Source organism: Nilaparvata lugens, chromosome 7 (assembly GCF_014356525.2).
Source record: "Nilaparvata lugens isolate BPH chromosome 7, ASM1435652v1, whole genome shotgun sequence".
NCBI classification, from domain to species: Eukaryota; Metazoa; Arthropoda; class Insecta; order Hemiptera; family Delphacidae; genus Nilaparvata; species Nilaparvata lugens.
The window spans coordinates 38,692,657-38,714,876 of NC_052510.1; the positions used below are offsets into that span (position 1 = coordinate 38,692,657).

At 33.4% G+C, this 22,220-nt stretch overlaps 2 protein-coding genes across 3 annotated transcripts in view; both read right to left on the reverse strand.

Annotated features, from left to right (window-relative positions):
* Positions 1–2,906, reverse strand: part of LOC111046410 (tubulin-folding cofactor B) — a 25,519-nt gene extending 22,613 nt beyond the window's left edge. Inside the window, exon 1 of the mRNA XM_039432709.1 lies at positions 2,724–2,906. The gene's annotated coding sequence lies outside the window, so the exon portion shown is untranslated. The remainder of the gene's footprint in view (positions 1–2,723) is intronic.
* Positions 1–19,818, reverse strand: part of LOC111050193 (polyadenylate-binding protein-interacting protein 1) — a 25,685-nt gene extending 5,867 nt beyond the window's left edge. Inside the window, exons 1-3 of one of the 2 annotated variants that reach the window (XM_022336467.2) lie at positions 19,460–19,818; positions 5,748–5,891; positions 4,064–4,157 (exon numbers count right to left, since the gene is read on the reverse strand). In XM_022336467.2, the coding sequence (XP_022192159.2) occupies positions 4,064–4,157; positions 5,748–5,891; positions 19,460–19,588 (367 nt within the window). In that variant the 5' untranslated portion in view covers positions 19,589–19,818. The remainder of the gene's footprint in view (positions 1–4,063; positions 4,158–5,747; positions 5,892–19,459) is intronic. The other variant, XM_039432708.1, reaches the window with a different exon arrangement.
* Positions 19,819–22,220: the final 2,402 nt, after the last annotated feature.

A 22,220-nucleotide genomic window follows, 5' to 3' on the forward strand; every position in this document is an offset into this window, starting at 1 on the left:
GTACTCCAGTAATCGTTTTCAGTTTTGGTTTTCAAATTCTCATTACAAACCTATAAGGTGTGTTGCAAATACATTGAAATCACCAGAAAAGTATGATATGAAAACTAATGCTATGGATTTGAGAATCGATTAACAAACCAAATGTCCCTATAAATGACTGAACTGGATTGAATAACGACAAAAAGTGTATAAAATCAAAATTTTTCTTAAAACATTATCATATCAGTTGACTTATAAAATGATCTAATTTGAATTTAATCCGGAATAGAGATGATGTGATTTTTTATGAGACGTTTCCCAAACCTTTATTATGTGAGAACTAAGCAAGTGTGGAAGCACATTTTTCTTAATACACGCAGCTAGTATAGCTAATATTGATGAAAGGTAATCTCATCACAAAGTCAAGAGATAGAGTATTGATATACATATTAAGTAACTGATTAAGAAAGGTTTTGATTTGAGTTGAGTTGAGAAAACTGAAAAAAGCAGGTATACATGAAATATTTCATATTAAAATATCATAAGAGGAATAATAAGTTGATGTCATGTGGAACTTCCGCCAGGGACTTCCTACAAATAAAAAAAACCCTACGAATATTATTATTAATACGTGCATATCCTACTTTCACTTATACATAATAATTATACGCACATTACAAATAATGAAACAACTCAATAGAAAGTATTATGAATATTGACCAATAGAACTAAATAAGAAACAATTGAAAATTCCGAAGACTCAAATGAGTTCCAATGTAAATAGAATATTAGGCTTACATATTTGTAATAATGAAAGATTATAAAAATATTCTACTAAAAATCATTAATTATGTTTTATTCGTCCAGAACAAATATTTTCAAATATTGAATGATAAATTTCCGTCATTGAGATTGAATATTTAGTCAATTAATTATATTTCTACGTTGTCACAAACGATCTGGCAATGTTGTAAAGCTAGAAAAGAATAACACTATCTGCTTTGTCGAATGATAGACAAGGATAGCAACACCAATGTTAATCAAATTATAACGTGGACCTCACTATAGTCAAACTATTACAACGATTTTCCAAGTCAATTATCTATTTCTTGTATATTTCTAGTATATCTATGATATTTTCTATATAAAGTTATATAGATCATATTGATTCACAAACAGATGTAGATAACCAGAAAACTTCCATCCCTTAACTGCTCCTCTAATAAATTTCTAAGTGTTATTAAGTTTTCAATGTCTTAACAAATTGAGGTTCAATATACTGGATTGGTTTTACCAGAGCTATATGGTCTCAAAATTATCCCAGGAATAGCAGACTAATGAAATACACAAAATACTATAAAAAATATATAAGAAAAATAATCTATGGCTTACAATCAGCAAAAAAATAAGATTTGAAGACAGAGCTGAGGTGAACGCTTTAGAGCATCAAAGCATTTCCGAAAAATAGTTCTAATTCTTAAAATTTTTTGAAGAAGAAATTAGTGGCATTTGAATGTCAGTGGATAAATATGAACTGAAAAATTCCCAAAAATATTAATGAGAACCTTATCTTATGTAGTGGGACTTGTTCAGTCCAGATATAATAATTCCAATTTACCCAGTCTCAGTTAATTAGAACCATATTATTTCAAGTTCTAAAATTAGTACCGTATATCTGACTGGGAAGCTGTAGAAGTTAAACCCCGATTAAAATATGAAAAATCTGGTGTGGTACACTCACACAACTTTCCTTGCTCATTGAACTGTAAGCCTCATTCTTAAACGAGAATAATTTAGGGGAATAACATAATGACGATTGGCGGCAACATTTATTTGAAACTACGATCAGACTACTGTATAAGTGTATAATATAATTGTTTTCAGAGTACTTTTTACTTTGTGTGAATTGTGAAATTCTATTATTTTTTAAAAGTCAAAACAGCTGTTCTACAGATGAAATATCTCGACTATGTTTTCTTTTTATAAACTGCTCTACCTACCAGCCTCATGCACGAGAAGGACAAAAGACTCATGTCAGTTTACAAAGTCCATTTCTCAAGGATGGGGTGGACCCCATTAGTTTCCCAGGAAATAGACTCATGCCAGTTGATAGAGCTGATAAATAACTATACAGGGTATGAATTTGAAATAAATCGGTCAAGTCATTTTTGAGAAAATCGTGAAAAACATGGTTTTTTAGTAACTATTTGCCATTTTTCTTAAGAATATTACGGAGCTCCTGCAATTTTCCAAGAAACGAGACTCATGTCAGTTGATAGGGCTTATAAATAGCTATCCATGGCATAAATTTGAAGAAAACCGTTAGAGCCGTTTTTGAGAAAATCGTGAAAAACATGGTTTTTTAGTAATTATCCGCCATTTTTCTCAAGAATATTACGGAGCTCCTGCAATTTTCCCAGAAATGAGACTCATGTCAGTTAAAAGGGCTTATAAATAGCTTCAAATGGTATAAATTTGAAGAAAATCGTTAGAGCCGTTTTCGAGAAAACCGTGAAAAACATGGGTTTTTAGTTATTATCCGCCATTTTTCGCGCCATCTTAAATTGAATTTCTTATTGTCGGGTCCTCATGGTATAAGGACCTTAAGTTCAAAATTTCAAGTCAATCGGTTAATTAGGAATAGCGTTATCGCGTTCACAGACATACACACATACATACACACACACACACACACACACACACCAACACCCAAAAATCATGTTTTTGGAAAGTAAAAATCTTACCTTATATTTCATAATTCAATTGACAAAATTCACAGTTTCTGAACACAGAGAGAATAACCTAACCTAATATTGAGCAGTACGAGATAGTGATGTACTGAAAGGTATACAGTACAGTATTAATCCAATTCTCATTGTTTCAGAAAGTGGAAGCCGTAACTGTTTTATGATATTTGTTTGTTATCGGAAACTGATCGATCAAATTTAAAACATCAAATGCTGAAGTAAGCATAATGGAAATGTAAATATAATGAAAAATCGACAAATCATCTATTTTATAAAATCTGGGGCACAGAAATTGCTTTGTGATTAAAAAAAAAATACATTATTTAGGATTTGGCAATTAACACAATGAACAACGAGATTGTTTGAATCGGGTTGAATATGACGGGTTCGAGTTTTAATGATACATAGAACTGTTTTTCAAGAAACTGTATTCTATAATTTTATAGACCTACACGATGAAAGGATTTCCAAATAAACATACTACAAATTATTCCTGATTGCAGATTTATTTTTTGATCTTACTAATATTTCTGAACTTAATCTGACTAGAGTAGTACAAATTACATAACATATATTCAAAGTTTGCTTACGTATTGAATTGGGTACTTTTCAATCTTCTGTATTCAAGTTGGCAAACAAAAATACTCTGATTTGTCGGTCATTCAAGTCATAAATGTTGAAAAAATTACTCATGATTTGTATTCACATAATTTCGAATTGGTGGCATGAAATCAGTTATGGTACTCAATCAAGTTTAAACTGATGAATGAATTTATCACCACCCAATGGTAGACTATTTCCAAAAAAATAAAAAACAATAGAAAAAAAGTTTAAAAATAGAATTATGTTTATGATATTAAAACAGAGGATAATAATACGAAACGTCAATTGAATGGCAATGTAAATGTGTATCGTACGTAACATGTTATAATTAATTGAAGCACAGTCAAGAAATTCAACTTAGGTACCTACTCTTCAAGTACCGTAACTGAATTTATGACAAATATTTTCAAGATTCATGAGAAAATAATAAGTTATTTTTCTAGGAATATTATAAACAAGTTGAAAATAAGATTAAGCTAGTCAACCAAACTAATTCTAAGACCAATTTCAAATATGATTTCTATTCAAAAGTATATTTTTAGTAATTTACGAACAAAAAAGAAATCTACCATACAAGAAAGCCACACAACGTTTCCATTTCTTAGCGAAGTTTCCAATTCTGACCGACAAACAAATACGGACAATTGTACAGCTTATTGCAAAAGGTACGAATAATTATAAATGCTTCCTAAAATAGAATAGCAATAAGAGGAGATTTGTTCCAAGACACTCACCTGTACGTTTACTGTATTCTTCTTCAGGCATAACAAACTTTTCAACATTTGCGTCATTGTCGAGACTTTGTTTTAAACGGAACTCGTCTTCAACCTTGAGGGACACATTTCAAAGTAATTGTTAGTATAACATTTTAAAAATCTTAATTTCTTGTAATTTATTTATATTCTCATGACTATGATACAGTAGGCTCATTCCTTCAAATAAATTTATTTAACATTGAAATTTTCTCTATCAACAAAATAGCTTGATATTTAATTACCATTTGCAAGTTTTCAAATACCATTAGCTTGAATAATTAACCGCGCAGATTGAATAACATTTTAATTAGCTTTTCAATGAATAGTGAATTATTGGAAAATAGAACTCACAAATAATAAAGTTCAAATAATACACTCACGATATTTTCAACAAACTACAAACTATCCAGTTCAAACTACACATATACTGAGTTTGATTGGGATGACAATACAAAAAGATGGACAAAAGAAAACAATTAATTAGCATTGTTCAAAATTAGATGAGCAGAAACATAACTTGAGGTTGTTTACCATGCTTTCCAAAACTTTTTACTGGTGCCATTTTTCAAGTATTTCAATTTGGACAATATTACATTACCAAAATGTAACAAATTTCAAAAAAAAACTTTCTATTGTTTTTAGGTACTTTCTGAGATATGAGCGCCTCAAGCTGAAATCGTAGAGGAGGTAGGTACATTTTTGAAATGTATTCGCCAATATATTTTTGATCTCACGACATAGATAAGTTATTTGATTCATCAGAATACCCTAAGGGAATTTATTCCATTTTTAGAAATTACTCAATTTGAAATTTATTCCATTTGAAAAAAATACCCAATTTAAAATTTATTCAATTTTGAAAACCCAATAGCCTAATTTCAGTTACTTATCAAAACTGGAATTAATTTCCCTGGAAATATTTTGAGGGATCAAATATGGCATGTGGGATAAGATAGACAATATAATCAAGAATGTAGCCTATCCTCAAAATTCCATTATTTATTTTCTACCAATTCGGAGTTGAATCTCCCCCAAAAATTTCAACTATCTCAAAACAAAAATATAAAAAAAGTTTTTCCACAGAAATTTGTTCCATTTTGGTAAATTGATAGAATCCAAAACAAAATACTTTGAAAAATGGCACCAGTAAAGCCTTAAAAAAACCAGAAAAAGTTGGGTGTAAAGCCTTAATCCGGAATGAAAACACATAATAATTTATTATAGCCCAAACAATATACTACACAATAGCATAAAAGCCTATTTATTATAAAAAATAACTTTGTGTTTACTAATCTGAGTAAAATTCTTCTCTATCACTTAAAAGGATAACCTCCATAAACCGAAATTAATTCTTTTTTATAAACATATATTACAGCAGGCTGCTGCTTATTAATTGTACGTTCTATTAGCATGAATTATTGAGTCGAAATGTTATTACAATAACATAAATATAATTCCACATCGGAATACAAAGCCATCGTTATACACAATCAATGTAACATGTCAAAATCTTTAAATGATATGGTGAAATATTCAATTTTTAAATAATTAGAACCAACAAATAGAGAAAGTGAATCAAGTTCACTCAAGCCAGAGAAAGCTAACAAATAACAAAATCAAATCAAATACGTAAATAAGTAATGAGCACGATAGGCGTACTCACGTGTAACCGCATTCCATCATCAATGTGGTAAGAGCCTAGAAGTCGATCATCATTATCCAAAACACACACCAATTCATCGTTTCTGTTAAAAACTTTTACAGTCATCGTATTTCTGTCCGCAGAAGTGATTACTTCCAACCTTCCCTGAAAAGGAATGAAACAAAAGAGTGAATTGGTAGCCTATTTTATGAAATTATCTGAGAACATGAATTGATGCTTCCGAAGATTTCAAATGCAGAAATGAATAAAATGAAATGGGTTTTAAACTGTGTTACATAGATATGATAGTCTTCTACTACGACTTTCAAAATTTACAAAAAATAAATGAAGTTTTGCTACTTTGGTAAAAAGCTACCATAGTCCAGTCACTATATACATTGGTGCATGCAATTTATATTGTAGTTCTGATTTTTCAATTTATTATTTGGGTACATAAGAGAAGTTCAGAACCAATTTCTTCATGCAAAATTTCCTTGTGCTAAATACAGAGTGGCCCAAAAACCTTGTATTCTCGTGCTCTACAATTTGAGATCAAGGAGAGCGCTCTATCTCGAATAGATTTCCAGGTACACCTGACAACAATGCTCCTTGTATTGTGAAAAACACCTAATTTTCAGCTTCAACCATCATCACCAACTACGTTGTCTTCACATTGATATTTCGCGCAATGACATAAGTTAATGAGATCATGTTCTAAGAGAATCACCCGCTAGATGCACTTCATTTCAGTATTTCCTAGTGGAGAGGCACGCTTAAGGACACCTCAAGGATCAAAATTTCAAACACTTATAACTTTTGACACAATGCTCAGATTTCATCGTACTACACTTCATTCTTCTACGCTCGTCAAGGCGGTCCAAAGTCATGCATCATAAGTCAAATTCGGTCGAAAATGAAAAAAATTTGTTGAGTGTACTTAAGCCCATATTCCAATACACAAAAAATTGCCAATTTCTATATTCAAAGCTATGTATCTCTGTAACCCCTTATTATAAAAATCATTACTTGATCTTGAAATTTGAATAGCATTTTTTCTTTCATCTGCTGCAAACGATTCATGAAAAAATATGTTCGTAAAGTGAGACTTTATTATGTGTCCCTACTTCACGTACGTGTATGAGCCAGCTCTTTCCATTATTATAGTAAAGATGATTGATAGATGGATGATTTATCAGTATCTTTGAATGAGAATAACTTTTGAACGGTTTGAGAAATCGGTGCGGTTTTGATGCGACAGAAAATCAGTTATTTTTATTCGAATAGGATCCCCAATCATATCAATCATCTAGTGTCCCTTTTAAAAGAAATGTTCAGCTGCTTCTATACAACAAAACTGGAAGCATGACAAATTGAAAACTTGACGTAATGAAATCTTGAAGAACTGAAAATAGGCATAAATAACCATCCTCGGTTAATTAAGAATCGATATGGAAAATTTCAAATTAATCAGTTGAGTATATTTCAGACGTGATGATGCGTCAATAGTTATTTGTGCAACTAGTGCGCAAAGTGACAGTTTGCTGCACCGAAAGAAACGTTTACGCCCGAGCCGTAGGCGAGGGCGGAATGGTTTGTTGAGTGCAGCAAAGGAACTTTGCGCACGTATTGCACATTAAATTTTTCCTACAGTTACCATTGAATATGAAAAGTGGGTAATTATGGGTAAAATTGCCTGAAATCCATCAAATGTTTTTCTGTGTAATTTTATTATTGATAAAAACCTTAATTTATTGTCAAATTGAATAAAAATGTTGTCCTTGGTTATAATATCTACTTAATAAGGTGCTCGTTGTGCTTCGTTGCACCTCTGCTCACTATAGCAGCCCAGTCACTCTTACCAACTTCATTTTGATTTTGCTGCACTGTTGCTCCATATAACCTACTATTTTGCGTTGTCATGTTGAAAATCTGGAGTGCAGAAAAATTTTTTCCCGCACTAGAGCGGAAAAGTGATTCTTTGCGTTCTGTAATCAGTGCAGCAATGGCCACTTTTCAAGGTAACTGTAGGAAAACATAATTCCCTATTCCTTACGTGTATAAGCCAGTTCTTTATCATAGTACAGAAAACTAAAGAATACATAATACTTGAAAACCTCACAGAATCATATTGATTTTTCCAATACCGTACATCAATAAATTTTAGTTTGATTGGTATCCTCCTAAATTTGAATCAGGCAGCCTTTTGTTTTCCCAATTCCAAACAAAATACCTAAAATACTCGTTTCACTGGGAATTCGTGTCTGATAGTACATTATAACTGAAGAATATAAATTATTAATTATTTTATTGTGATCTATTCATGTCTTTCTTATGAAATTCAATGATAGGCCTAGAGCATGAAGACTACGTCCAATTCATTTGTACTGGTGGCAAAAGTTTACATTAAAAATAATTATTTGATAAAACCCAAGTTCAATTGTAATGAAAACAAATTCCTTCAAAAAATAATTGATAATAATACGTTTCGAGGGAAAAAAATCAAGAACAAAAAAATTGGGAAGCATCGGGATTCGAACCGAGGAACCATCGCTCCGTGAGCTAGCGTCTTACCGTTGCGCTACATGGCCGTTCGAAAATGAGTCTTGTAACAGCATTATAACCTCCTCATAAAAAACACACTTTGGGCTGCAACAATGTAGCTTCTTGTACGGTAGCATAGATGAATTCTAACAATTCTGAAAAATCTAGAAGGAAAATTGAAATTTGGGCTTCCAGGTGCACGAGATTGATATTTTTAGAATCTATGTTCAAAATTAGGAGATCTAAATCATTCCCGTTTTTCCGGTATGCAATCCACAAGTTGACATGTTTTGATGCGAACAAACAAAGACACAAACAAACACAACCGTACTCTCTCTTATTATACAGGGTGTTTCAGAAGTAGTGTCGAGAATTTTAGGGTATTGTACCTGGATGCTAGGAGACTACAAATGTCATATTTGAAGTGTCCAAAACTCAGCGGTTATCCTTATAGCTGCCATTTTGTTTTTTTCACTTAAAAATTTTTATCTCAAGAACGAAATGTTGTATTGATCTGAAATTTGGCATGAATATTTATGCTATAAAGACTCAACTATAAAAAAAAAAAAAAAATTTTCGTTGAAATTTTTCAAAATGGCGGCCATTTTAAATTTTTGATGGCGAATATCTCGAAAACCGTCCATTTTACAGAAAATTTACAAGAGACAAAAAAGTTAGCAAATTTTTTCACAATTCCAATGATACCTAATTTATTAAGATTGGTCGAAGAATAACAGAGAAATTAATTTTTTTCGTACTGCATGCATGACCACTTTTCACCATTTAAAGATCAATATTAATTTTTTTTATAATTTCATGAAAACCGTTCTTATTACAGAAATATACAAGAATAACTTTCCTCCAAATTTTATTTTACATTGAAAAATATTAATTTCACTCAAATCGGTTCACTGATACTAATGCAGCAATTGCTCAAAATGCCGTCCTTCAACTTGATTACACAGTCTGCACCTTTCAATCATGGACCGTCGAACTGCTATGAAAGCATTTTCATCATCTTGAATGGCACCTGCTGCAGCAACCACTCTTGCCACAAGGTCTTCTTCGTTTTCTACTGGCGTGCTGTAAACAAGGTCTTTCATATGGCCCCAGAAAAAAAAATCTAAAGGGTTGAGGTCAGGTGAACGTGCGGGCCACGGTACTGGTCCACCCCGCCCAATCCACCGCTGACGATAGGTCATGTTCAGAAAGTCCGTAACAACATTTCCGAAATGAGCAGGGGCACCATCATGTTGAAACCAAATATTATATCTGTTTGCAAGAGGCACATCTTCCAAAAGTTCTGGTAGTATGTCTCTTAAAAAAGTAATGTACGTGGGAGAATTCAGACGATTAGGAAGAATGTATGGTCCAATCACGCGATTACCTAAGATACCCGTCCAAACATTCAGCGAAAATCTATGCTGATAACCACGCACTTTGACCTCATGAGGATTGTCTAAGGCCCAGACGTGACTGTTGCGAGAGTTGAAGATTCCTTCTCTTGTAAAGCTGGACTCATCGGTAAATAACACATTTTCTAGAAAATTTGGTTGGATAATGTCTTGCTGAAGAAACCAACGGGCACAGTTTACTCTTGGCTCATAGTCGCGTTCAACCAATGAGTGAACTTTTTGAAAGCGGAAGGGGTGAAGTCTTTCCTTGTTTAGTACACGCCACACAGAAGAAGCACTTGAATTGATTTGCTTTGCAACTGCTCTCGTACTCGTTCTAGGATTGAAATCGAATTTCTGCAATACTTCCTCTTCAAAAGCAACATTTCGAACTGCTCGAGGCCTACCAGCAATTACCCTGTTCTTTGCTTTGCAACTGCTCTCGTACTCGTTCTAGGATTGAAATCGAATTTCTGCAATACTTCCTCTTCAAAAGCAACATTTCGAACTGCTCGAGGCCTACCAGCAATTACCTGTTCCGTTCAAATGAACCAACTTCTCTCAGCCGATTGTGAGTTCTTGTGAACACCTTGTCGGAAGGGAGACGGCGGTTTGGAAATGCAGCTGCATACATTCTTCTTGCTTCGGTCGCATTGCCAAGAGCTGCTCCATACATGAAGTGAATATCGGTATACTCCAGCGAACTAAATTCCATTACAATAATTAAATATTTGTGTAGAAGCAACGTAAGAAAATATTGAAACTGGAAATTTAAGATAGAAATAAGACCTAGGAAACGTGAGACTAAGAAATAGGAAGCACTACATCTGGTTCTTTACTTTTAATGAAACAACAATACTTTTACAAGACAAACATTATCATCTGAAAACCATTGTAAAATCATCTGTTTGCCCATATGGAGCCATACCGAGTTTCAAAGCTTCATCTTAAATACATCTGGAATTAAAAAATTAATATTGATCTTTAAATGGTGAAAAGTGGTCATGCATGCAGTACGAAAAAAATTAATTTCTCTGTTATTCTTCGACCAATCTTAATAAATTAGGTATCATTGGAATCGTGAAAAAATTTGCTAACTTTTTTGTCTCTTGTAAATTTTCTGTAAAATGGACGGTTTTCGAGATATTCGCCATCAAAAATTTAAAATGGCTGCCATTTTGAAAAATTTCAACGAAAAATTTTTTTTTTATTTTTTATAGTTGAGTCTTTATAGCATAAATATTCATGCCAAATTTCAGATCAATACAACATTTCGTTCTTGAGATAAAAATTTTTAAGTGAAAAAACAAAATGGCAGCTATAAGGATAACCGCTGAGTTTTGGACACTTCAAATATGACATTTGTAGTCTCCTAGCATCCAGGTACAATACCCTAAAATTCTCGACACTACTTCTGAAACACCCTGTATAGAAGAATATAGATTGACTGGACTGCCATTCAAATACCTAACTATGAAACTTGTTTCTAATGTCTATAATCTTAATATTGTAGTCAGAATAGCTTCAATTTTGTATAATATAGTTTCACATTAAACCATTATTTACAGGACATTTTAATTGACTTTGGTACCTTGATCGTCTATTTTCAACTTCCAATTTCTTTTGTTTCGTTGGAAATCATATTTCGTCAAAATTCAAATTGAAATAAACTAAATGGTAGAAATACTTACCAATTAGGTACAAGTGAATTTTATTATTTTTCAAACTTATGAGTTGATTGAAATGATACTAAGTAATTACAACTACCAATTAAAAGATATATTAATCCTTTTATTTATAAATACCATCACAGATCATATTATTATTATATCGTATGGAAGAGATGGATCAATAGTATGCTACAAGTGGGAAAAATCTGGTGTGGCGCACTCACACAACTTTCCTTGCAGGTTATGAAAATTTATCACCTGACGCTAGTGTTCACGCGCATCTCAAGTCTACTATTCAAAAATCCAAACCAGCTGGTGACAGGACAATAACGCTGGAGACTCACAAGGTCTGCTATCTCTTCATAGTGAATCATTTAATAGAATCAACAGTTGCCATCAGTTTGCAATTGGATAATCACATTTTCTACAATTTCGAGCTTATTTTTAATTTTAGGTGAAAATGTTACTGAACATTAATTGTAGAGATTTTTATACTCAATCTTTTCCACTTCGAATTTTTTTCAAATTTTATCTGAAGCCTGATAATTGGGAAACTAAAATCAAACTTTGCATAGATGGTGCGGAGCTCCTGAAATTTTTACAGATATGGGACTTGTGGCAGTTGATAGAGCTTATCAATGACTATTTTAGGTATACATTTTATCAAAATCGTTGGGCCGTTTTCGAGAAAATCGCGAAAAACCCTGATTTTGACAAAATTTTCACCATTTTATCCGCCATCTTGAATTGAATTATATCGAAATTGTTCGTGTCGGATCCTTTATATTGTAAGGACCTTAAGTTCTAAATTTCAAGTCATTCCGTAGATTGAGAGATGAGATATCGTGTACACAGACCACATACACTCACTCATATTGTGCCGAAATTTATTATTTATTTTTTTTGAAATTATAACTTCTTCAAGATAAAATTTTATTAGAGTGCTGGATTAACGTTGTGATTTTCTCACGGTATCGGAGTAGTTTCATGATGTCATTCCGCGCATTACGTAATTAAATTCTAATATTTCCTCTATTGTTTTCCAACGTTTTCCTTGGGTACTTAGAATTGTTGTAGATGCAAAATCATAATAAAAAATCAGTTGAACGTCCATTCTATTGCTGAGTCTTCTACTTTGACTGAGGGAATTTTCCTGTATTCTGTCTTTGTTAGTTGTATTCCTTTCTCGTTCTATTGAGGAAAATTATTGTCGTCCCCACCACGTCCTTTGTAATTTGTTATTTTTTTAATGCATAATATTGCCAGCCCTGATACCTATTTTTGAGCCTGATTCGATCGACTTGGAGACCTGAACAGGAGACCGATTTTAGATTCTGTAGAGTACAGACATTATTTTCTGAGCTGATTTAATCATGACATATTCGTCTTGTTTTTGTTCTCTCCTGGAGACTAAAATTATATAATCGGGAATCATGTATTCCATCAGTTTTTAATCGCTTATCTTTTCTTCAATAACTTATTTATGATGTATTTTATTTAATTCAGAGCGGTGACTGCTGGACTTTATTATTATTGTAGGCTATGGATTAGTGACAGTCGAAAACCCATTTAAGGGTGAGTAATGAATATTTTATAGTATTGTTGTATTGTCTTAATTTTGATATCACTTTGATATTACAGGTAACAACCCCTGATTTAACAATTCTTCGTTTTCAAATTAATATTTTACTCAATTTTGTAGTCTTACAACTGAGATGTATGACAATATACTAATGTAAAAGGAAGTGATACTAAATGGAGTATCTTCCTATTCTTTATTTTATTAGTAGAGTCATTTATATCTCTGACCTTTTGTAATCGTGAGTAAAGTTTGAAATACTCACTGTTTGTACATCAACTGTAACTCTGTAACTGTTCATCATTCTTTTAACTAGTAATTTCTTTTCATAATCCCATTCATTATAGATTTCAAATTCTACAATTAAAACCTATAATATTTATGTAAATTGTATGTATTGTATTCATTAGATGATTTCTTGGGAAATCATTCATTGAATACAATATTTAGTATGTTATTTATTCTAGCATTACTAAGTTGTGACTTGTGTTGCAGGTTTTTTTTTGTGTGTGTGTATTCTTGAATACTCATTCGAGGATCGTGCTGTAAAGTGTAAATATGCCTTGCTGTCGAACGAGGGCTTACGAATTCGCCGACCGAGATGGCCGGTGATATCGGACATCTGACCTTGCCGTGCGGGGCTGAAAGACGATCTTCGAACTGACGCCACTAGCCCGATGCCTGGAGGCCATCACCCTTCATCCTCATCCATCACCCTTTGGACACCGGACTCGAGGACGACAGATCTTAGATAAATACTTGATACCCCCACTACAATATCAGATGTGCCACGTAAATTTGGTCTCTTAAAGACGTATTGGATTTGGTCTCTTAAAGACGTATTGTATTGGGTCTCTTAAAGACGTATTGTATTTGGTCTCTTACAGACATGAGTATTTGATCTCTTAAAGACATGAGTATTTGGTCTCTTAAAGACGTATTGTATTTGGTCTCTTAAAGACATGTGTATTCGGTCTCTTAAAGACAGATTGATTATTAGATTATCCATGTGAAGATGTATTTTGTAATATTCTCTATATTATTCTCAATATTATAAGAGCAGTCAGTCAACCGCATAACTATGTTTTTAATTCCAAGACCCTCAAACCACTAGAATTAGGATCACATTATTGATCAGATAAAAATCCGCAGACCTCAGGGCCTAGCACAATTTCAACAACTAAGCCTTCTCCGACAAAATCATTTGTCACCAGGAGATCGGCTTAATATACACACACTAACATACAGACCAATACCCAAAAACCACTTTTTTAGACTCAGGGGACCTTGAAACGTATAAAAATTTAGAAATTGGGGTACCTTAATTTTTTTCGGAAAGCAATACTTTCCTTACCTATATGGTAATAGGGCAAGGAAAGTAAAATTACACATGCTCCAAAACTAAACTAAGCTAACTAAAGCCGGCTCCAGACATGCGTCATTCGGCAAACACCGAGCAGCGACTCGCCGAGTCGCGAGTAGTGTGGATGGATGTTTGTCTATTCGGCAAGCAGCGAACTATCGTGCTTGTTGTTTTCCCGGTCAGGGTCAAACATCAAAGTGGACGAATATTCGGCAAAAGGCACATGAAATGTACATACCATATGTTAATATAGAACTATAATCTAGTGATACTACCTCTTCAAAACAGATGGTTAAAACTGATAACTAAATTAATAGCCAGTTGAATTTTGTAAGGTTGGCATCAAGTTGAGGAAGGTTACTAAACAAGATTTCAGACAAGAGTTCTGTCACTTTATGATACTACCAAGTTGGAGAACTTCTCTATATTATAATAAAGGAAAAAACTGGCCTATACACGTACGGGATAGGAAAATTATGTTTGACGCTTTATCACGCCTAAACTACTGGACTGAAATTAACTTGAAAATTTGCATATAACTAACCGAGGATGGTTCTAGGCCTACTTCAAGCTCTTCAAGATTCCACTCGCTCAAGTTTCCAGTTTGTCAACTTTTAAAATAAACCCTTGCGGAGCACGGGTTACCGGCTAGTTAATGAATAATTCAAATCTTGATGAAAACTAGATAATAACCAGTACCGTCCAGGTTGCTGAATTATTACCTGAATTTTTAAAATGTTTTTAAAATTTCTACAAATATTTATTTTTAATCAATTGAAGTTAAAATTCTGGGGTTTTTCATTCCTATACAGTTATTGACCTGGGTACATAGGGTTAGTTTGGTTTATTTATGAAAGCAGAATAAGCAAGAAGAGCATCTTCAATATCGAGATCCATGTTGACGGTAGATGACATTCAGTTAACGAATATTAGCTATTCCCAAAACGAGCAAGTGCTCGGGAAACCACGCATGTGTGTAGATGTGTGCTCGTTAATCGGCAAATATCAAGACGAATAGTTTGCCGAACGCCGAACATTCGCTGCTTGCTGAATGACGCATGTCTGGAGCCGGCTAAAAATGAATGAGCACGGTATAATTTGTTGTTTATTGCTAAGCCCCAATTTCCCTTCATTTACTGTTTGCTGAGTAGGCCTACGTAAAAAACATTGCTCTTGTACTAGCTGTAAGGAGGCTCCAAAATTATACGTGAAACAATAGGTATTTAGTAAGGTCCACGTTATAATGGCAGTAGAGAAAAGATAGGGAAACAGCTTTGATGATTCTCTGCCTTGCCACTGCCTTCTATAGAAGATAGCTGATACCGGTATATCTGATGAAATAGCAACGCCGGTTACACATTGGGCGGTTTCTGCCGCGGTGTTAATTCCGCCGTCCGAGCAGTAGTTTATAGACTTAAATGGAAGCTTACACACTGGGCGGCAGAAACGCCGCGCGGCCATATTGCCGTTGGCGGCAGCTGTGCAGCCTTCCACTGTCACTGCGGCTGGCGGTGTTTTTGCCGCTCTTGTCTACGCAGTGGCGTACTTGACCAAATAAGCGTTTACACATTTAGCGGTTGTCTACCGTCGCCGCTAATCAGTCGTCTTTCTCACTTGCTCCAAGTCAGAGATCTTTGAAAATCAGCCTTCTAAATTGTGTCTTGTTGTAAAGTTTTTGAGTTGTTTATAACATTTATTTATTGTTTCAAGTGTTTGTGGTTGGCGAGTGTGAGAAAATGAGTGAGTTAATAGACAATGAGTTGTTAATATCATTTGTAGAACAGCGGCCAGTTTTGTGGGACAAAACCCTCGACATATTTAAGGATCGAGATGCAACAAGGAATGCGTGAAAGGAAGTGTGTATGGAGATTAGGGGGGGGGGATTTTGAACCTCTGGATGACAAGGAAAAAATGCATTTCTCTTATGTCTTCTTTTCCTTCGACTGTGCAACCAAAGTGCTAAAAGTTGTTGCCTTCCCATTTTGAGTTAAACACTTAATAATATATACTTTTAAAAAATGAGCAAAATACAATTAACTGAACACTCATGAAACAGAGAAGTCACAAAACATTTGCGATGAATAAAATAACTACGAGTTATTTTGGCTACTGATCATACACGTGGCGGTAATTTGGCCGCTCGATGTTTGGCGGTATTTTTGCCGCTGAATGTGAAGGCTCGACTTTTTTTCGAGGCGGCGACGGCAGTTTCGCCGCCGCGGCAGAAACCACCCAGTGTGCAACCAGCGTAACTGCTCATTCTTCTAAAAGATGATAAATTATATTTTATTCGCCAAGGAAGTATATTTTTCAATGATTGAACGAGCATTAGCGAGTACTCACTTTTGACTTACTGGTGGCCTAAGTCGTTCGTTTGCTTGTATGTTGTACAATAAATTAAGAAAGAATTGATCAGCTTCAAATTTCAAACACATATTCTTCAAACCTTTTTACAGGTCAAGTTTGTTGGACAACAACCTTTTTCAGAATATAAAAATGACATTAAAAGTGCTTGAGAACAAAAGTGATTATCATTTATCTTTTAGACAGCTAAAGAATTCGAAAGTTGCATTCAATTAGCCTAGGTACTATAGTTTTTCCATTCATAACATCAGCGTATGACACAAAATTTCAGCTGGTTAATATACAACATAAACTACAAGTTTTACATTAACAAAAAAATCCGGTTGCCTCTCTCATTAGGTTTGCATTTGAATTATCACTTTTCACAAATTTCGAGCTTATTTTCAATTTTAGGTAAAAATGTTACCAAATATTAATTGTAGAGATTTCCATTCTCAATCTTTTCCTCTTGATTTTTTTGTTTAATTTGTATCTGAAACCTGATAATTGGAAATCTAAAGTCAAACATTGCATAGATGGGGCAGAGCTCCTGGAATTTTTATAGATAGAGACTTGTGACAGTTGATAGAGCTTATCAATAAATAATATTTCAGTTATAAATTTGATCAAAATCGATGGAGATGTTTTTGAGAAAATCGCGAAAAACCCTGCTTTGACATCATTTTCGCTATTTTAGCCGCTATCTTGAATTGTATTTGATCGAAATTGTTTGTGTTGGATCCTTATAATTTAAGGACCTTAAATTCCAAATTGCAATTAAATCCGTTAATTGGGAGATGAGATATCGTGTACACAGACAAACATACACTCATACACACACAAATACATACAGAACAATACCCAAAAATCACTTTTTTGGACTCAGGAAATCTTGAAACTTATAGAAATTTAGAAATTGGGATAGCCTACCTTAATTTTTTTGGAAAGCAATACTTTCCTTACCTAAGAGCAAGAAAAGTAATGATACGGGTTAATATTTTATCAATGTGCTGTTTTTGCCATTTTTTCCTTGGAACTGTGTATCAAAATCATGAATCACATGATCACCTTCTTATTTAAAGAAATGAATTTGGATTCATAATATGAGAGACAAAGATGAGTAGTCTAATATTTGATGAGTAATTTTTCATTTCAAATAGAATCCCTAATAAAACCTACAATTAGCTGTTTTAATTAATTTTTTGCGAGAAGGGAAACTAACCAAGGAGCTGATGGACAGGTACACAACTTCTCTATTAATTCAGAAGATGAAGAAAATGATGAACCGCTGGCCATGGATGTTTCTTCATAAGACATTTACATATTATTTTCAAATAGGATATTTATAACACTCATATGTGGGGCATCATTCCAACTAATATTTGGCATCTGGTTTCAAGATTTCGTTGAACTATGAACACTTTTGAAGTTCTATTTTTCATAAAGACATATAGTTTCAGCCAAATTAACAAGATTATATTAAATGAGAATAAATTAATAATTAAATATATTAAACAGTGTTGTAATATTTATTACCTATAAGAAATTTACTCATTAAAACAACCTAAGACCTTATTGGGGAGAACAGATTTAAAAGCCCTTATTGTATAGAATGTCATAGAGAGTATCCTCCCCAATAAGGGCTTTCAAAATACTTCCATATTATATTAAATTGTAAATGAAGTATCTTGAAATAAAATTTGTTTTTATTAATTTACCATAGAGAACATATTTTCAAAAGAATTGAACCATTCATATTTCAACAATTTTAACCGAATGTTAAAAGATATAGTATGTGTAAAAACTTTGGATCTTCATATCTCAGAATGATAGTTTTGATTTGCAGCCCTTATTGCACCTACCGCCTCAATTCTATAGTCTGGTTTTTACTCTAATATTGGCGTATGAAGGAGGCTCCTTTTTCCTTTTATATTATCCTTGAAATGCAAAATTTCCAAAAACCTTGTATATACGTCGACGCGCAATTAAAAAAGGAACATACCTGTCAAATTTCATGAAAATTTATTACCGCGTTCCGCCGTAAATGCGCAACAACATAGGTATAAACATTTAAACATTCAAACATTAAAAGAAATGCCAAACCGTCGACTTGAATCTTGGACCTCACTTCTCTCGGTCAATAAATTAGTTAGATACTTTTCAATTGTAAACATTCCTCAAAGCCTAGAGAGCATTGAAATGCTCTTTAAAAACCAATAGTCAAAAATTAATAATAAAAGTTAAACTAAACATAATTAGGCCACCATTTTCAGCAAACCTCAGCGACACATACATACATGGCATTAGTAACTTAATTAATTTTATTATAAGATGTGACTGTGTAGACAGAAATAAATTACAGTAGCCTAGTGATTTTCTAACTATGGCAGCCATCTGTGAGTCAGAATAACTGTTGGTGAATGCATGTAATAGGAAATAGGAATTAAAGTAGAATTGGAAATTGAATAAAAACAGTTCTGTTATCTATTGATAAGGTACAACCTATGTGTGGCACCAGATTTGTTTTGATGGCATACTATTAAAGGCTACTTTCATTTCCAATCGTCAAGTTGTCAGTTGGCAATAGGTTATAATTATAGGCCTACATGGCGTGGGCTGGAGCAGCTAATTACTAGGACTTAAGATTAGAAGAAATTCAAAGCAATGCAGGATGATTAAGATTAAATACTTATGACAAAAATTGAATATTTGAAATGTTGGAGCGTAACATGTAAATTAAATTGCTCAGCAACCCGCTCAATACAGTAAGAGGATTGACAAATTGAGAATAGGCCAGTTATAAAAGAAATTAAATTATCAATTGAGAATAAAAATAAATTAACCTTTACGGCACGAATAGTTTCATGCCTGGAGATGTTCTTTTCAATTGGTATGAATTTGTTCGGCCCTCCTGACGAAGATATCTGAACACTGACACTTGGGTTAGTATGAACACTGAAGCTTCCTGACATATTTAATGTGAAAATTTAAACACAAGAATTATAAAATTCTATATCCACATGGAACATTAAACATCAGAAAACAAGTATTTTAACGATAAGAAACAAATCAAACTTGTGAAATCACACGAAAATCTCTAAAATTTTATCTAGCAAGAGCAGCCTGCAATGAGAACAATGTGTGGCACCATTTTTGTTGCAATTTGCAATCATAAAATGAAGAATGATTGTGTTCATGGGAGGTTGTGGTGCATGTACGGCTTCGGCGAAGTGAGCAGTAACCAGAAACCACGTGACTGGTGCACCACTACCAGTGAACTCTTATACTAGTTGTAGTATAGTGTTAGTGTATAGTGTATAGTTAGTATAGAGTTCACTGATCACTACTTGCTCCCACCGAACGAAAATCGAATTCTGGTTCACCGTTTTTGGCGCGTACTTTTGAAATTAATCGTTTACAGACCGGAGTTGACAAAATAATAAAGGTGTTATCAATATGAACATTTCAGCTATTATTTATTATTATTGAATCAATAATAATTATTAATTCATAATTTGAAAAAATATATATTTTTAAATTTATTATACAAGCTTGTCCAAGCTAATATTATCTTTTATGTAGGTTGCAACAGACCTATGTTATCTTATCACAACAAAGCTGGAGTATTGATTAGTTCTTATAGAGGCACTAGGCTAATCATGTTTTTCCTTATAAAGTTTTTTTTTAATAATTAATGATGGCTCGTGCTGTCATCAATGAAAATTTGACTACTTTTTCTATGCAATTAGTGTTAATGAATAAAACGTTTTATGGAATATTTGCAAAATGTTAATAATTGAAGTTTCTTGATTTATGTCTACTATCCACAACGTTAGTAGACAAAAGGTTGATCACTCACAGGTGTATGATTCAAAGTGGTGGGGGGAACGCCAGCGTGACGTCACGTGTAGTAAAAATGTTCTAGAGTAACCACACTGAGCATACAGTTTATTCACTGTATCTTCAAATATATCGTCGTATAATCTCCTCAAGATTGACCTAGAACTTTAAAATTCTCCATACTTATAGCGAATGAATCACCGGTTCTAATGATGTGGTTAAATATTTCAAGTTCATTCAACTTTTATGAATAAAATGAAGTTGAAAGTTTTTCATGAATCTAAAAACGTGACACGAAAAAGTTAATAAGCTGGAAAAGCGTTAGTAGACAATGTTATACTATTATAATTTCAGATTAACCCTTAAAAAATCTTGATAAACCAATGCATCGCAATAAACTGATAAACCGATCCCGATAAATCCGATGAATTTCATTCATTGTAAATGCACTGAACACATGCTGGTATCGAGCACATGTTCTACGAGAATCAAAATATCTCATCCCCGAAATTCACAAGCTGATGTATAGCCAAACTACAAAATATAAACACGACCTAGAAGATGAAGAAACCTTAAGGGTTTGAAAGGGAAGGTTAGAGGTGAGGTTTTTGCTTTTATATGGCAAAATGATTGTATTATTCAAATGTTTTAATAATTATTGTAAAGCAGAAACAGAAAGCTTGCATGTCAGAAAATGTTTGTGTTATATAATTTGACTATACGACACCATATGATTTTCAAGAATGCGATATTCTGCCTACTCTGTACTACAGCCTACGTCACGGCTGCAGTTCCCCCACTCCAATTGCATTTCAAAGAAAATACTATAGATGAGTGACCAACCTTCTGTCTACTAACTTTGTACTATCCAGACATTTATCTGGATAGATCCTAGCCTAGGAATGAATCAACAAAATATAGTATTCTGACTAGTAGACAACATAAACACATCTTAGTTTAGTAGAATAGTCGATAAAGCTAAAAAATAATAAACTTTCCAGCCAATTAATAATGATTGAATTTCTTGCTTTTCGACTATTCTGTAATTAATTCTATCAATGGAATAAAATACTTTGTACGCCTCATCCTTTTTTAGTCTATAGGTTCTGGATGTGAAGACATAGCCTAACAAAATAGCAGACAACCAACGCTTTAACTCTCGACCAATAAGAAGCGTTGATCCCGGTACCGGTTTTGTGGAACATACTTTTCGAACGGTGCAAGTGAGCATTGTACGTGATGCAAGTGAGCATGCACCACTCCACTCTGTTCCAAGATTGCGACCGGTACCTGAACTGTCAAAAGCTCCCACCAAACGCATTTTCATGTCCTTGGTCGAAATCGTACATGTACCGCAACCTCCCATGAACACAGTCAATGGCTGACTCGCGCTGATAGGGATAGGATGCTGAATTTTGTGGGATGTGCCAACACAACAACTTGAATACGTTAAAACTTCTTTTGTGAGAAACATAAATTATTCAGAGAATTATAATTTTCCTGTCATTTGATCATAAATGAACATTTTTGTAGAAAATTTGTCAAGAGTATTTGAGTAGATTGTGATAATATTATGATTTTTACATGTAACTCATGCAGTATAGAGCTATGTTTAGCTAATTTGTGTCTGGAGGCGATAAGAACAGGAATTGCTCGAATTGCTCTTAGCTAAATGAATATTGGTTAGCCGATAACTGCTAACATGCAACATGCTCAAAAGTGAATATTATTATAATTTATTTGCTCAAAACTACATGAATATTA